Source organism: Lepisosteus platostomus, chromosome 13, assembly GCF_059453375.1.
Source record: "Lepisosteus platostomus isolate fLepPlt1 chromosome 13, fLepPlt1.hap1, whole genome shotgun sequence".
Classification (NCBI taxonomy): Eukaryota; Metazoa; Chordata; class Actinopteri; order Semionotiformes; family Lepisosteidae; genus Lepisosteus; species Lepisosteus platostomus.
The window spans coordinates 36,088,871-36,106,074 of NC_142623.1; the positions used below are offsets into that span (position 1 = coordinate 36,088,871).

The following is a 17,204-nucleotide window of genomic DNA, read 5'->3' on the forward strand; positions in this document are numbered from 1 at the left end:
GAAACAGAAGCTCACAAGCTGTTGTAGTTGTTTTAATTTTGTGTACAATTCTGTCACTATGGATGTACCATTTTTAGATCAGATATTTTTCTTCATGGTTTTATTCCTTACAACTGTTTTCATTTTGTTCTGAACCAGGCTATATGTAAAAGTTTGCCGATGTAGTCTGTTACTTTATATCTTGCTGAATGTTTTCAACTGCATGTTCATTTACAAATGTTATCTTGCCAATTGTGACAATATAACCTTGTTTAAGAACTAAGGGGCACAAACATTACATTTTAGAACCACTGTAATGTGTTATTGTCAGGCAATTTGAATTTTTATACTCTGATTTAATGATGAATCCGATTGTAAAATGGATATTTCAGTTCCATGTGTGGGATGTGACTATTCTGCAAAACAACTTAAACTAGCTAGTGGAGGAACTAAAGTAGAACTATTCTTCATTAAAAAAGTGTTGCTTTGTAAGTGTAAATGCACATGGAAACATTATTTAATTGTCACTACATTTGTTCATTCATTCCAGTGAAAATTTTATTTTTCAACCTCTCAGTGTACTTTTGGTTGATGTTTTTTTTCTTAATTTGATTGTAACCAAGAAACATGAATCATGTAAGCAGTACGTACTGTCATTTCTTTTCAATGTGACAGGAAAACAAAGCTCCACATTCTTACATGAACCAGCATGGTTTAAAGGACATAATGTAGTGAAATGGTGGCAAAATAGTTGAATATAGGTTTATTATTTAAGGCTGGTAAAAATACAAATGTTCTGTCTTCCCATATAACACACATACTGTAACTGCTTTTGTTTATCTGTTATATTTGTCTTTAGAGTGGGAAAGAACAATGTGCATTATTCTGCTGAGGCTCTTGGTATTATTTGACCTACATCTTCTCTCTAGGAAGATTTTCCTTCCATTTTAGAACGAAGACTGAAGATCCGGAATCTTCTCTACACTCAGAGAAAGCCTGGAAAATATTAGTACACGGACTGGGGATGTGCACTGTCCCTGCATTCCCTCTGTCTACTCACACTTCAAATGATTCTTCTGTTTTATTTGCAGCAAAAGCCTCCAAACACTGACTGGCGTTTCTCCCAAGGACAGAGACCAGGACCTAGTGGGTAAGTTCCTTTGTTTGCTCAGTCATATAAGGATTTACAATTTGTTGTGCATTTCCTGCAGCTGGTGTCTGTAACAAACAATGGCCATGAATACATATATAGGTGCAGCTGTTTGGAAATACTGTACATTCAATTTACCAAAATAACCTTTATTGCAAAAGGCAGTCTCACTGCCCACAAAGCAGCAGGTGGACATACTAATTGTCTTTAAAGCTTCATTAAATCTATCTTTTTTCGAAAACAATTACATGAGATACAGTACATTTGATAATGTCATTCAACTTCATGTACAAAAATATTAAAGCACTTTGAAGGGCGTCTTCACTTTGCTTCTAATTTTCTAAATCTTTCAACAAAATTGTATTGTTTGAAATGAAAATGGATTGGTGGAGTAACAGAAAACTGTATTAAACATCTTTATGATTTGTTCTTTATTCTGTATATTTCTTTATAACATAATGCTTAAAGAATGTAACATTTTTAAAACAATTTAATACTACCTGTGAATATATGTGTTTGATCCAAGATGGCTTTATGTCCATAATAAGAATATTAAATCTGAAAACTTATACAGCACTGAACGATGTGGCTTAAATATATACAGTTAGTAAATTAATAAGTGAAGAATTAACTTTGCAATAATGAGTTGTATACAGGGATGTTTTATCTGGGGGGATAAACATGAGCCTTGTAGTGAGTAAAATATCACTTATTCAATAACACATGACCAGGTATACCTTGATCAAATATTTTTTTCGTTAAATTATTCACTTTTACTTTTTTGTTCGTTTACACTGTTCTATATTTTCAGATTTTTCTGTAAAATGCTAAATGATTCCTAACCTTACAATGTATTCATGCGTTGTTAGAGATTTATGTCAGGGACAGACTGTAGTGTCCGAGAGTTAAATTCTCTTTTCTGTCTAATCTTTTAAATTTTAATTAAAACTTAATGGCCCTTGGAGATGATAACTTAAGACTGGTAAGACAGCCCTACAGCTCTTACATCAGCTCAGACAGGTTACACACAGATTAGAAAGGAAGTCTGTTCAGGCTGTTTCCATATGGGAAAATGAGTGACAGTCTTTAAAACACAATAGTGAAACGTGGATTAGTTTCTACCTAATGTGCACAAGATGCAGGAGGTTTCCTGAGCTGTATGAATAATTCTCTTTCCCCAGATGTAGGCTATGACACTTGATTGTTTCTTTTGGATCTTGATGTATGGCATGATGAGAATTTCTGAAATGTTTTTCTTGATTTATTAGAACATTAAATATCATAAAAATGTTATAATTATAAAATATTAACAAGAAACTTGAACTTTTTACCCAATTGGTGGAACCATACAGTATATGGGATGTTACTGTATGTACTATCAAATGTACAGTACTAAAGTATTCAATTTGTGTAGTGGTTGGATCTAAGTAATATATTTTGTCTTCGGAATTTTGAAGAATCTAGCAATTCATTCTCAGATGGTGTTATAGTCCCTTTGGTGATTGTCTTTTTTACTTTTCTTTATGAGGGTGTAAAGACTCTTGGACAAAATAGATTTCTCTACAACTAATGGATGAGCCAGGATGACTATTCTACTGATGTCCAGCAGGGGTCTCATGGGGGAATTGTTTTTTTTTAGAAGTAGAGGAAATCTCTAAAATGATAAAAGCACTCTAAAGTTTTTGTTTGAACAAATTATTAAACTATTTATTCATCGGTAAATATAAGGATTAATTTTGTATTCCTAATTTTCATTTGATTGATCAAACATGATTGCTTGGCACATTCTGCCACAGACCGCAATAAATTTGGTTTTATGGCAACCGTGGTGGTACCATTTGAGCAGCACACTTTGTAGAGTTGGAGCGGAATCTAAATGCTCCAAAAAGATGGATACAAAGGCTATAAAAGACCATAAAAGATAAGTGTATAGTTATTTTGAACAAATGATTTATTAAATGTTTCTGAAGATTTGAAAATATAAAATAGTTGGAGCATACAAGACAACATATTTTGTGGAAAATGCACACAAAGGAAACTCACAAAATTACTAAATTGCAATTAATTAATAAATTGCAAAGCTGTCAAAGCAAACAGTGGACACGTTGGGCTCTTGTTGTAGTTGAAAAATAGCTACCTCATCAATTTCTGCAGCGTTTTATATTTGTGAAAAGGAGGTCGTTATCTGGTCAGGAAAAAAGAGATATGTAGTCAGCCAGGGATTTAAGCTGGGGGTGATGAGGAGTACATGCCCTTCCCCCAGTCCGTTTTCTAAACCATTTGCTAAAGCAATCCAGAGCTTTTGACCACAGTGTGTTTGTTGCATTTTGATCTTGTCTTGTGTTATTGTCACAGATTAGAACCATATATTCATGGGTTTAGTTTGTCTTTTCTTTTGCGTTTCCATTCCTTTTGGATTTGGCTTTCGTTCAGGTGCATTTGGCAGCTCTGCATATTCCCTCCTGGTTTTTCTTATTCTTCCTCCAGCTCTCTGTGAGTGAGAGCCCATGTTCTAGACTGTCCCGAGCCATTCAGGCCCCATGTTAATTAACTTCAAAAACCCAACACCAAAGGAAGGAGTTTACTGCGCCTCATATAAGGCAGGAAACAGACCTGTCTACAATATCCCCATAACCCTGCATGTGATCCTCATCAGATTCTTCCCTCACCCTTTTTATACACAGCAGAGAAGTTCCTTAGAAACGAAGGGGTTAACTGAGGAAATTAGCTGCTTCTTGTGGAAACGGGCATCAAATAACACCCTGGGAGTTCCTCAGTATGAACTGAACATATTTCTTTCCATAGTCCAATAAGTGCTGTACTTCTCAAAGAAAACGAGACAGATGATAATAGAAAACAGTGCTGGTTCTCCACTTGAATGCAAATATGGATGCAGTTAAACACATCCCTTTGAAGGGAGGTAGATGCTTTGCAGTTTAAATGATATGTGATTTGCCATTAACAATTATTCAATGGAAGAATGGCCTTCGTTTTTAACTTCTTAATATTTCATAACAGTAAGGAACATAGTCACAAGAAGGTTAGCAGCCCTATTCATCTTGTAAGGATAAACATAAAATAGCAACAATGCTTTAGAAACATGGGTCTTCTGACAATGCAAAGCAACTCTGGAAGCTTCTTTTAGGTAACTAAAAGTAGCCTTTAATCAAATCTAAAGCATGTGCATTAACATTATTTAATTATCCAAGCTGAAGGCCAGAAAGGAATCAAGCTGAAAAAAACCAACACACATGGACTTGTTTAATTGTTTATGATTACATGGTATGTACACATCAAAATATATGAGAAGACAGAAAGGGAGGGAGAAAGAGGAACCTTTATTTTACAAAATAGAAGACGGTTTTGTCAAATTCGAAATGTAATTTGTAGACCTTGTTCCTTATTTCAGTATTCCTCTTATGGAGCATCTCTGAATATTTTGCCAATACAACATTTATTCAATGTGGAAACATGAAATTAGCACTTTGAACTGGAGAATGGAACTGTTTCGCTTCCAATAAATTTAATAGACATTCATTGTACATATATCTTATACCCCAAAAGCACTAAACTTTATTGTCATTTAGTTCAAGTAGGTAGCTGTGTCAGCATGTGTAGGCTGCAAAGGAACAAGTAAAGGTTAATTCCATGCTGAAAAGAGAAGAAAAGAAACACACATGAAGAAAGCTCCACAGCCAAAACGTTGTTTCTCTTTTCTTCTCTTTTCTGCATGGAATCAACCTCTACTTATTTATTGTCGTTTTGTGTGTATTCAGTTTGGTGTCTTTGTAATCTTTCGAAAAAATAATTGCTTCTTTTTTGTTAGTTTTTGTATACCAGCCACCTGTTTCAATGTGTTACTGTGCCAGTTAAAACACTATAATACATTAAACACATAAAAGCACTATAATCCTGAGGCTAGATATATTCTTGAGTATCAGTAACTGGCATTTAACAATGAAGGTCACCAGGGGCTGATAAAGACAATAATTGTTGGCTGGAACAAAAAATGAATGCTCTGTAAAACTCTATTCCACAGGCTAGAATATGTAGCTTTTCTTTTTCTATTTTAACAGAACTTTAATAACAAATGCTAGATCTAAACCCCAATGTACCCCACTTTAATTTCATTTTTAAATTGTAGTTAATGAGTGCAGAATAGGTGTCAGTGTTTTCTACCTTTGAGGTGAAATCCCTTCTCGTACTACAAATGTGGGGAGACTCCTCCACAGTGTTGTACTGTATGTTGCTGTATCTAATGGGAGATTTCCGTACTTCATCTTGCTTTTGCTGAAACCATGTCTGGTGTTGTCTCTTAAGGGCTCCACAGCGGCCAGAAGAAGCAGGACCATGGCCCAACCCTCCAACAGAAGCAGAGCAACTCCAGGCCCTTATGGCAGCTGCCAATGGTAAGAGGCTTCTTTGCATAACTCTAGCAAGATGTCCAGGTCTATGTTTCAGAGTTCAGGACATATAGAGGCTGAAAAAACCCAGAAATTAAAGGACTGGGAAGAAAATTTCCAAACAGGTTAAATGGCCACTCATTTCTAACCTTTCCTATCTTCGCTCTCTGAGCACACAGTGAGTTCCACAATGCAAGTGTCTAGTTTGATTGGGTGGGCAGGGTTCCTCAGTGAAAATCCCTGCAACTTTCTGGACACCTGCAGGTGTCTGGTGATGTCAATGTAGAATATCCTGTAAGTCACTGCAGAGCTTGTAGTGTGTAAAAGGATGGGCAGTTGGGTGGGCAGTTCAAAGATGCCTGTCTGCTCTTGCTCATTTTTGCAGTGTGGGTAAGGGAGTTATTGGTAGTAGTAAACATATACTGTAGTGTGACTTTAAACTGGGTTGGAATATAGAAAAACAACTGCTGATTTTAAATTTTAGATTTCTTTATATTTCTCAGTTAACTCGTTTGGAAAATTTTGCACTCTATACCTTGCACTCTAACAAAACCTGTGTTTTGTTTGGGTTACCTACAACAGGCATAAAATATTGTTGTCACTCAAAAGATAAAATACTTCCATATCCTTCTTCTCTGCTTCTACCTTGAGTGAGGCAGGCCTGCTGTGGTCAATCTGTTGTCACAGAGAAGGTGTATTTAGTTTTGAGATCTTGACAGAGCACAGTGGAAGCTACATTTCTCAGTCTTGTAATACACTGCAGGAGGGAACAGACAGATAATTTGCAAACAACCTTTTCTGCCAGCAGTTTTGCAGACTGCTGATCAGAAGCAGACACCTCTCAATTCTCATTATACTTCTGTCTATAGAAACAATCATTGGCTATTATGTGAAATTATATGAGGGGGTGGGGAGAACATGAAGCACTCTGTCTCACACAATACTGGACATCTGCCTAAAATAATTAAACCTCATAAACAAACAGCTCTCTTTAGCCTTTTGTTTCGACATCTCTCCATTTTCTTCGGTGGAAAAACATACATTTTATAAGAGGCCCCGTGTAGGTAACCTTGAAAACATGGAAGGCATAAGACGAAGCAGACTTCTGTCTAGTAATGCTGTTATTTAAGCAATAAGGCATGAGAGGCCGTGCTATATTGTGGATATAGTCACAGTTAAAAGGTGCCCAACGCGAAACTATCCATTTTATAAAAATGGTCATAAATCACAGTGTCGAACATTCCATTTTAAGAGCAGCTTATTTGCTATTTCTGCTAAAGACTCCAAACTTTGTATTGTTGGTCTCTTGTTCTTTTTTATTTTAAGATCACCATTCACTTTTATTTTTTTCCCCAGTATGCTCTATGATTTATAGAATTACTTCAGAAATGTGAAATAAATAAAAGTGCCATAGTAGGACATATGCATGCACAAATCCATTTACTGTACTTAAACCAACTGGCTTTAGAGCAAATCTCCAAATATATAATACCCTTTACAGGCATAGTGTCAAGGTGTTTGATATTTTCTTTAATATACCTTATCTACCTTGGTTGTATCAATTTTTTAAAACCGATAGAGTAATTTAAAAACACTCTGCTATATAATTTCTATGTTTTTTTTAAATAGCCTATCGTATTTTTTCAGCACAACACTTACACTCTGGAACCTACTTAACATGGGTGATGCTCTATATCTCCATTCATTTTATTTTTCTGCAGTAAGCAGAATGTTAATCAGAGTCTTCTGTAGTGGTGAAGGTGGTCCCAGCCTCAGAATAACATCTCTTGCTGGGCAGTAGTAACACACTGTACATGTGGGGGAGGGGAGAGGTGGAGGAGGGGCTCCTGCTAGCTGTAGTTCATACATGAGCTGTTCAGTTTACAGCACAATAAACAGCCATAGCTGCATTGCAGTGGCTTGGCCCAAGTTGTGAGTGCAATACCACAAAAAACAGCTTTATTACAGTTCTCCTGCTTACAGCACGGGACTGTATGAACAGCCACAAAACCAGGGTTCTGTAATTATGGTGATCACTTATAATTCACTAGTCCAGATCTTCTACAATAAAATCTGAGCTAATAAAACGGTATTGGATTATTGATAGATTTAACATAAGGAAGAGAAAGTTACAACATGCCTTTTCCAAAGCTTAGTGACTGATCTCTAACCTGAAAGCCTTTAAGCTTGGCTCAGAGTGGTAAGACCTGATGTGAAGGTGTAGGGCCAGTGGCTGAAAAAAGTCAAGGGGTTGCATGAAATATGTGTGTTTGTGGTAAGGATGGAGGGAATCTATAATGGAATCTTATGTTTACATTTTGAATCTCCTGTTTATCTCTACAATGACACTAACTCTTGTACAAGGCTGAAAACAAATGGAGAGAAAGATGTCTGCTAAGTATTAACATACTCACCACTCTGATCAAATTAATTTTTTACTGAAAGTACAACAATTTCTAAATTAAAGAATTTAAAAGACTGTCCCTTCACCCCATTTGCCAGCATTTTTAGGTTCCAATTGCTAAGTTTCAACCGTCATTTTTTGCACAGCATAGTAAAACAATGCTGGAGGAAACTTTTGACCACATTCTTTATTTATTCACTGACTGCCTTCCTGATTAATTCCTCAAAATATACCCACCTCTCTTACAAAACCTTCAGGCATATTTAAGGAAACTTTTACTCTCATTGTGGAGGAAACATCAAAATATAGAACTACAAATGGATAAAACTGCAAAAGTGTAACTGATTGTCTGTTTCTCCTGTTTTTTTATTTATTTTTGTCTGATGCCATTTTCCTTGGCTTGTTTTTTTCTTGCTCAGAGGTGAGTGAAGCCACAAACACTCTGGGAGCAAGTACCCTGGGACCCGGCACCATGGGCCTGAGCACACGATACAGCCCCCAGTTCACCCTCCAGCACGTTCCAGACTACCGGCAGAACATCTATATCCCAGGCAGCACCGCAACACTGACCGGCAACAATCCACAGGCCCAGACCCAGGCGCAGGTTCAAGTTCAGGCCTTGCCTCAGCCACAGCCCGCAGCGGTAGAGGCGCCTAAACCTGCCCAGACCCCGGCCAACAAGAAGAAGTCTGGAAAGAAGGAGAAGAAGTGAAGAGCCGCCGACACAGAGCTTAGGTCACAAAAGATCTCTTTCAATCGGATACACACAAACACACACACGCAAAAGACTACACCTTCATTTTTTGTTGTATTTTTCGCTCTTTAACCTGAATGTTACACAGTTGTTATTAGTGGCTTGGAGCTTAGTAAGCCGTGGGTTTTTAGTCCGTTTTATTTGTAGGACTCCCTGTAGTGTGCGTTCATCGTTATTTGAGTATAACATGAAGTTCTTTAAAAGTAGAGGTATTATTCCTGGAATAAAAAAAAAAGTGATTCATGAATCCAGATGGATTTAAAGGTATGAAGTTAACAGTAAATAAAATCAAAATGGGAACTTCAGGGCTTTGCCCTATATTGTAGTATTAGTATAAATATGAGTCATTTACAAAGTATATGCCACATTATGGATTTTGTTTGACTGTGACAAAATGCAAAGTACATGCTTCTAGTGAGAAAGGAGTGGCTTTATTTTGAACTGAATTTAGGTTTTTCAGAAAAGAATCAGTTTTAAGCAGTAGCTCCTAGAAATAAAATACAGTAGATGCTTGCATGATCCATTTCTTGACTACAGAATTAAACTACAGAAGTTAAACTATGCATTAAATAAAAAAAACAGTGTTTGACAGGTAAGAAGAGATGTCCTAAACCAGCAGCAGAAACTGCTGTATCTTCTCAAAAATGCATTAGTAGTATTAACTATAGATAATGTTGCTTAAAATAATATAGCTTATAAAGAAAAATATGGGTTTGTTTTAGACCTCCTTATGTTGTTTAACAGAATCTTCAAATTTCAAGTTCTTTTGAAAACTAATTTTGCTGCAGATACCAGATGAAGTGTTGAATGCCATATAAAACTGTCCTAGCGGAGCTGTTTCAAAATTACATGGCAAGAGTAATTTTGGTAATCAGTGCCATGCCATGGGATTTTCATACACAACAGTGGTACTGCATATATATATATAGCACATGTCAATCAAAATTGAAATTTACCACTGGCACGGCCAGTGTTGACATTGATAATCTCCTAGCAGAAACCTTTGAGATGTAAGTTGCATTGACCTTTCGTTGGAATCATTACAGTATATAACAATATAAAGCTTTGCATTTCCAGCAGTTTATTGCATGCATCACATTCATGTCACATTTTACACGCACTGTAACACAGCTTCGCTTTACTAAGACTCGGCAATGTGTTGCATGAGACAAGTACGCTGCATGAGATGGCCACGCCCATGTTTAAACCAAGCTGCAAGAGCCTACAGGTTGATTTCAGTAGACAGCATGAAGAAGAAGGACTCAATGGGATGTTATGAAGGCTGAGATATTGTAGATACACAAATTAACACTAGGGACCCAAGCAACTACTTAGTCCAAAACACTGCTTGCTGAATGTATCTTGTTTTGGTTTAGGGATTGGGCTAGAAGTTTAATAATTAAAGACTATGAGGAGTAGGAAGTGTGGGAAAAGTAAATTCTGTGTACTGGGGCTGTTGCATCTCTTAACACAAAACACAGGTGCTGCCCAATCCTAAAGAGTATTGCAAAGAAGTGACAAGATGTTTTCATTGTTCTGTATTGTGATTTCAAAACCAGAAAGCTAGAAGAGGCCAAACGTGGACTGCCAAGGATATAATAATATCAGGCCTTATTAGACAGCCCTGTGCTCCCCAAAAAAGTCCATGTTAACTGCTTTTGAATAACTCTTCTAGACTTTTGTACAGAGTTGTACAGAGATTGAAGTCTTCAATGCATAGGCTCATTTGTGGTAATTAAGTCCATAATTCATTTAACCTAATAAATGTAGAACGTGGCACTATTTAGCAGTTTGCTTTATTGCTTGTGATTCTGACTACAGTATACTGGGTGTATGCCACTGACATGATGTCAAAGGTAAAGAATTGGTTTTTATAAAGCAACATACTGGATCAGAAATGTAAGGGCAGTTTAGATGACGTGCACGTGGAAGGATAGAGAAGAGCTTGTCTGACAGTTGCAAATGTGGTGATCAGATACTGACCTGAAAGAGGTGAGACGTGATATTTGTGGCTTAACAGTCAATGCCTTACAGCTCTGCCGAACACACATTTTGCCAGGGCTAGTAGAAAAAACACTGGGGGCCTCTGTAGATGCCTTTCTTTTTAGGAGTCTTTAGAAATCAAATATCTTGTGGGGAAAAAAAGACGAGGGTGTACAGTGTTTCATTCCCTTTACATTTCACCTCCTGACATAGGCATGTGAATGCCCGCCCCTCACCACTCCCACTTTAGGCCAGATGAGTTTACCATAGCCTGTACAGTGATTCCAGTCACTCTTGCTGCACCTGATGTGGATTAAATATAAGAGCACTGTCTTGTTTGACTGGTCATCAGAGTGCAGATGCAAGAGGCCCGCAAAGCCACTGTGTTTGCATTGCAAATTCAGGGAAGAAGGCAGAGCAGCCTATTTTGGGCTAAATTATAGAGGTATCTTTCACGCACAAACCAGTCAAAGCACCAGTAACGGAGACAGCAAGTTTGTAACAGCAAGACTACAATGGAAAATACCTTCACAGGCTGTATCTGTATCTAACCCGATTTACATTTCATTTGCCACTTTGTATTGCATCAATTTGTCTCCATTCCTTATTTTTCTGTGTAAATAATGCCAGATTGTCATTGGAGGACCAGCTGTCTGTATGGACCACTTAAAAGAAAATAATCAAAAGGAAAGAGAAAAGCCCCCAGATGTGGCTACTACTGGAATGTTTTACATATTTTTCAGAAAAAAAAGAAAATGAAAAAAAAAACAGAAATGTCTTCAAGTGTAGTTGTATAGCAACTGAGCATTAAGATCACCGATTAATAACAAGTGTACATAAAATTTAAATAACACACAAGTAGAGTAGAAATGTGATTGATGATGTGCATATTTTAGTGTTTTTTCTCTGTTTTACCACCCAATACTAAAAAAAACATAAAAGGTTAAAATGTTAAAAAAACATTTTGTGTTTCTATTCAGCTGTAACTTTTTATATGTGTTTGTGATTAATAAGTGTTTGTGCTGATGGAATGCCTTTCTGTCCCATATAAATATATATACGTCTGCTGATGAACTAAACTTCTATATTATACCTAAATATCTTTCTTATAAATGCATAGATCAGTGCTATTCTGTGTTACACCCATATTTTATATGCTAATATTTATATTGCTGCTTTATTTTCTCTTTGAACACTGACATTTCAAATAAAAGTTTCTTCTGAACTCATGACCTTCTCTTGCTTGTGATTTATGTAATCTTTAGTGCTGTGCAAAATTTGCAAATCTGCAGCATCCACATAAAATTCTCACTGGCGAAACACATACTGTTACTTAAGTTAGTAACTTATTCAATTACTGTAGGTTACTGAGACCTTTACTGAAACAAAATACACCAGATATTAGTAACGCAATAAAGTATTTTTTTAATGTAAATGTGTAAATCTAGGACAGGAAAGTCATGAGCCCACCGGTTTTCATTTCAACTTTCATTCCATCTTCCTTTATGAACTAGAAATTTGGACTACATGTCACATCACCAGTTTTGTTTTAGGTCTTAATCAGATGCGAATAGAGTATCTTTAAAAGCTGCTGAAACCCAGGCCTCAAGTACTGCTGTTAAATATGGATCCCGAACCTTGGTTCCAGACCAATATAGGGTTTCCTAGTTTTTAGTCTAAGATCTAAGATACAGTATATACTGTATGCCAAAGCTGAACATGAACCTGAAAAGCCAAAGTGGATGGGAATCTCGAGAGACCAGGGACACCAGTACAATAACAAGGGGGACTATAAACATGTCATTATCATACACTACTATGGGACAGTACTGAAGATTACAAACAAGAGTTCAGTAGGTTTAAGCTCAAGTTACATAGTAGCATTTTTCTTCAATTTTCAGAATAAGGAAATATTTTATTCTGTTGATGCTGTTATATGAAAAATAAGTGCTGCACAAATTCAAGAAAGCCCCTCAACACCTTTCCAGTCCTTTGTAGTTCTGTAATAGATCTAGCAGCTTATTTGCTGTACTGGTAATGGTAATGATTATGAAATAATTCAGTGTTGAGGGTGGCTTGAAAAGAAAAGCACCAGTCCAAGCAATTGAAATGGTTCAAAGAGACAGGTGATTTCAATTACAAAGGTGATAGCAGTTCAGTGGTGACTGCTGTCGGCTGACACATACTGTATGTAATATCTGACCTGTAATGATGGAGTCTTATAGAAAGAAATTTCATTTTTTCTACTCTATCCTGAGTACGTTAGGGTGACACTGCAGAACACTATGCCCTTTCAAATTGATTCCTGTTTTTCCATCACAGTGTAAATTGGTCCTCACCAAAATCATTACAAAGCCCCAAACACACAGGCTTTTACCAATGAATGAAAGCATAAACTGCGAACAATTGATGCTGTCTGGACTAGAATACATTTTGTCAATGTTATAGACAAGCTTTTGAAATGATCTCTAAAATCACAAAGAGTGGTTCAGTTTTACATTCATTTCTCTTGAAAGTTTCCAAATTCCCCTAGACACACACAGTCGAAAAATAAAATAATTTAGATGAAACATGCCCATTGCTACAGTATATAATTGTAATTTTTTTTTCTCCTCAAACTGATTATAATCATGACCAAGTGAAGTTTGGAAACAAAGTAAATAGAGAAAATATGTCGAATAGCATTTAAATAAATCATACCCCCATCCCTCCTTAAAATACAATTAAAACTATCAAAAAGGATATTGTTCACAGCTCTTGAGTCCTGTGCTTGATTCTGGCCTGTGTGGAGTTTGAATGTTCTTCCTTCATGTACATGGCTTAGCACCTACAGTATTTTATTGTCTGTCTACTCTCACCTCACAATCTGCATTTGTATGTCTCTGGTCTTCTGTGTCCCCCAAACTCATTGACATTCTATGGGTGACAGGGCCTTCTGCTACAGTCCAAAGCTCTGGAATTGCATCCACAAGGACATCAGAAAGTGACCTACCCTGAGTGCATTTACATTTTATTTTCAAAAGAGCTTTTAGTTAGTGCCCATGTCTGCTCCATTTTCTAATGACCTTATATCTCCCCCTGCACCTCTAACCAATGGAGTTTCTTATTTTCTTATACTGTATGTAATTGTTTTCTAACTGATTTTTTTTAATCTACTGTAAAGCTCTTTTAAATGCTACATTTCAAAGTTCTACATAAAATAAAATGTAATGACATCAATGTGTGTGGGTTTTTTTTTCCAGGTGATCTAGTTTTCTATTAATGATGTGGTCTGGATTAATTTGTGTCACCAAATTGTGCCTGTGAGTGTACCAGCAATGGAATAACATTCTGTGTATAGTGTTGTCTTGCCTTGTTTATTGTGTTTCTGGGTGCCTAATGGATTAAAGAAATTAGGTTCTAATTGTAATATTCATTTGATAGGAAAGGCCAACGAAGATGTATGCTACAACAGCAAGCAGAACATATTGACAGAAAATAAAACAGAAATCATTCCTGCCTATGAAAAATAGAAGTTTTATGTACCGTTGACTTCTAAATCCATACCATTTTAATTCTGGAATGACCTACTTTTTTCTGCATTAATCTCAAGCAAGCTCAACGGCGTTCAGAAAGAAATTGAAATGCTGGAACATAAAAAGGAAATCAGAGGCGCCTCTGAGCTTTGCAAAAATAGGGCATTAACCCCTTTTGTGCCTGGCATACTGAACACATTTCTGAAGCACATGAACACCAAAAGTGATGTAAATATAATTATTGTAATTATAACATTTTCACCTTTCTATGCACAAAATGAATTTTCAACCCAAAACAAGCAATTGCATGTTTTAGAAATATGGCAAAAACCTATTTGATTCTGATACAGTGTTTCCACACTGACATACAAATATGTACTGTATCAAGCACGTTTCTGGCATATTAAAAATAAACATCTACGCAATGGGATACATACAGTACTGTACTTTAAATGCAGGTTGTCCGATGACTCACTTTAGAATGACATAGAGAGCTGAAATCTCCAGCTAAAAAAAAGCCCTCGAACACTTTTCCCTTGAATCAAAGGTTGATAAAGCACGAAAGGAAGGAAAGTCACTTAAGGAACGTACAGTAATGCATGTTTTCAGTGGGAATATTGTATGCCATTTCAATGTGTCTGAATTGGACACAAATACGTTTTTGTGTTTCTTCTTTGCCCTCCAGTTCAGCAGAAAAGAACTGCCAATGAATCATTGAGTTTCTGTGGTTTATAGTCACAGTGCTCTCTCTTTGCTTGGTTTCCTATACTCTCTGAACAGAAGAAACATACAGTAGAATAACTTTGTATTTTGTTATAATTTTTCTAAAAAGTTTTCCAATTTTAAATTCATTCATAATCAGGGGTGAAGAAATGATCATTTGGATTGATAAGAGATGCGCTAAAGTATTTCAAATGTATGATATGGAAGGCAACGGAAAGTTATCATATAAAATGATTGGTACCACAGAAGCCTTTAAGGGTAGTGCAGCACAAGAAGTGGTCATACAGTATACGCACAAGGAAATGTAAGGGTCTTAAATAACTACAACACCAATGAGATGCTGATCACAGATAATGCTTTTATCTTTAGTTATCAACTGGGAACCAATTATTTGGTTCAAAGAAAAATTGGCGTTACGACTTACATCTTAGTTAAAAATAATTATTTTAGAAATAGTCTGGGTATTCAAAACCGGGTTGTATCTTTCAATATTTAGGAATAACTTTATTTTTCCAGGTATGAAGCACTTAATAATAATTGACTCCTCCTTTGATAGTCGTGAAAAAAACCAAACAGCAAAAATATATGCACCACATTGACTAGGAAAATTCAATCATCTGACTTGACTGCTGATTTTAGTGGAGTCCTGTATTAGGATATAGTGTACCTGTGCTGATTACTGCTCTTGTGAAGCATAACAGCACAAGCCCACTCAAATGAAAATGCAGATACTATTACAATTCCATGCTTGTACAGCTATTTTGAGGAAAAAATGAAAAATGCTTTGTTACACTAGTGTGTAATTCTAATCCCTAAGCAATTAATTTCAGCACTCCATTTTGTAGATACTGTATCTCCTAATTATTATTAAGTGCTTCATACCTGGAAAAATAAAGTTATTAGAGTGATCATTTATTGGATTAACATACCGTAGAAACATGGAAACGTATTAAAGAAAGACTTAAGTATTCCTGGAAAATTTGAAGATGGTGAAGTTGGGACAAACTTTAAAATGGAAACTGTACATCCTTGTTATCAAGACAATACAAGTTTTTAGTGATACTTTCAGTGCTTTGAACGATAGTCAGAAACTTTATTTTGCAAACCGTTCCTATAGCAGCAGCACCGTGAGCCCATGCTTTTTTTTCTTTTAGGGGCAACTTTCCAAACGGATGACAGAAAAGTATTTTTTGTCACTTACCAGACATCTGGTATGGAGATGGGAGATGGCCAAAAACATTATGTACATCCTGTGTGGGAGGAAAATAGAAAAACCTATAAAGAGGCCAACTTTACTAAAGAATTAACTTTCTGAATAGTCTTTTGGGGGAAAGTATTCTTTTGCTTAGTGTCATATCTATGGCAGATCATAGATTGAAATTCGTAACGCTCAGCTTTTATTGATTGGGAGTCTCTGCAACAACCGGAATAAAATCCGAATGTGATTATCTGTGGTTTATTTTAATCCTTTTTTTAAGCAAACCAATCTGCAGTTGTAAGGATGTTTCAGGCCCTCCTGTATAAGCAGTGCTGTTGATGTAAGAAGAAAAACAGATGAGGAAACAGTGATGAACTAATAGTTGGAAGCTAATTCAATCCAATAATGTGAGAAAAAAAGAACAGTGCTCCTGCTGCACAAATCCAAGCAGTCTAGCAGTTGAACGCATCATATGATCCTGCCAGTGCAATTATAATGAGCTGGTGAGCAGCTGCTACTGTTAGAATGGAAAGATTAAAGTTTCATTTGACCCCCTGGGGACATGGGGCAAAGTTAGTGTACCACATTAAAGTTGCACCAGATCAAAATTAAAAAAGATGTTATTATCTTCATACCACTTTGAGGCCTGATTGCGCTGTTGTCCCATGCATGTAGAGAATTCAGTCTACTATGCTTGGGTGATGAAGCTCAGAATGCTTGACTGAAGCCTGAAGCAGTTGTGGACTGTGAATCAAACTAACTTTTAAAATTATTTCCTGCATTCATGAGGACAAACTATTCCGGCAATATTATCCAGGACTCTAACTCTCAAGAGCTATCTGAATTGGGAAAAAAAAAGATGTAAGTTACAAATATGGCCAGATATTACCCAGTTACATACATTTGTTTCCCAGACATCTTCTGAGTCTTATCTTAATATTGCTTATTCCATTGAGAAATAAAATAATTGTTTTAGTATTAATTGATAAGTTATACAAATAGGTGAAACCATATAGGAATATAAAGGAAAATTCATATTATTATTGGTTTAATTCATTCTAAATTATATTTGGATTAAATTCTATAGGAAACCAG

The 17,204-nt window shown here is 36.2% G+C and overlaps 1 protein-coding gene across 40 annotated transcripts in view; it reads left to right on the plus strand.

The window, feature by feature from the left end:
* LOC148650534 (protocadherin gamma-C5-like) overlaps window positions 1–11,902 on the plus strand; it is a 216,054-nt gene extending 204,152 nt beyond the window's left edge. For 39 of the 40 annotated variants that reach the window (XM_088604452.1, XM_088604436.1, XM_088604454.1 and 36 more), the window contains 3 exons: window positions 1,071–1,129; window positions 5,450–5,538; window positions 8,356–11,902. In XM_088604452.1, coding sequence (XP_088460578.1) covers window positions 1,071–1,129; window positions 5,450–5,538; window positions 8,356–8,648 — 441 coding nt within the window. In that variant the 3' untranslated portion in view covers window positions 8,649–11,902. Of the gene's footprint in view, window positions 1–1,070; window positions 1,130–5,449; window positions 5,539–8,355 lie in introns of those variants that run through there. The other variant, XR_015926149.1, reaches the window with a different exon arrangement.
* Window positions 11,903–17,204: the final 5,302 nt, after the last annotated feature.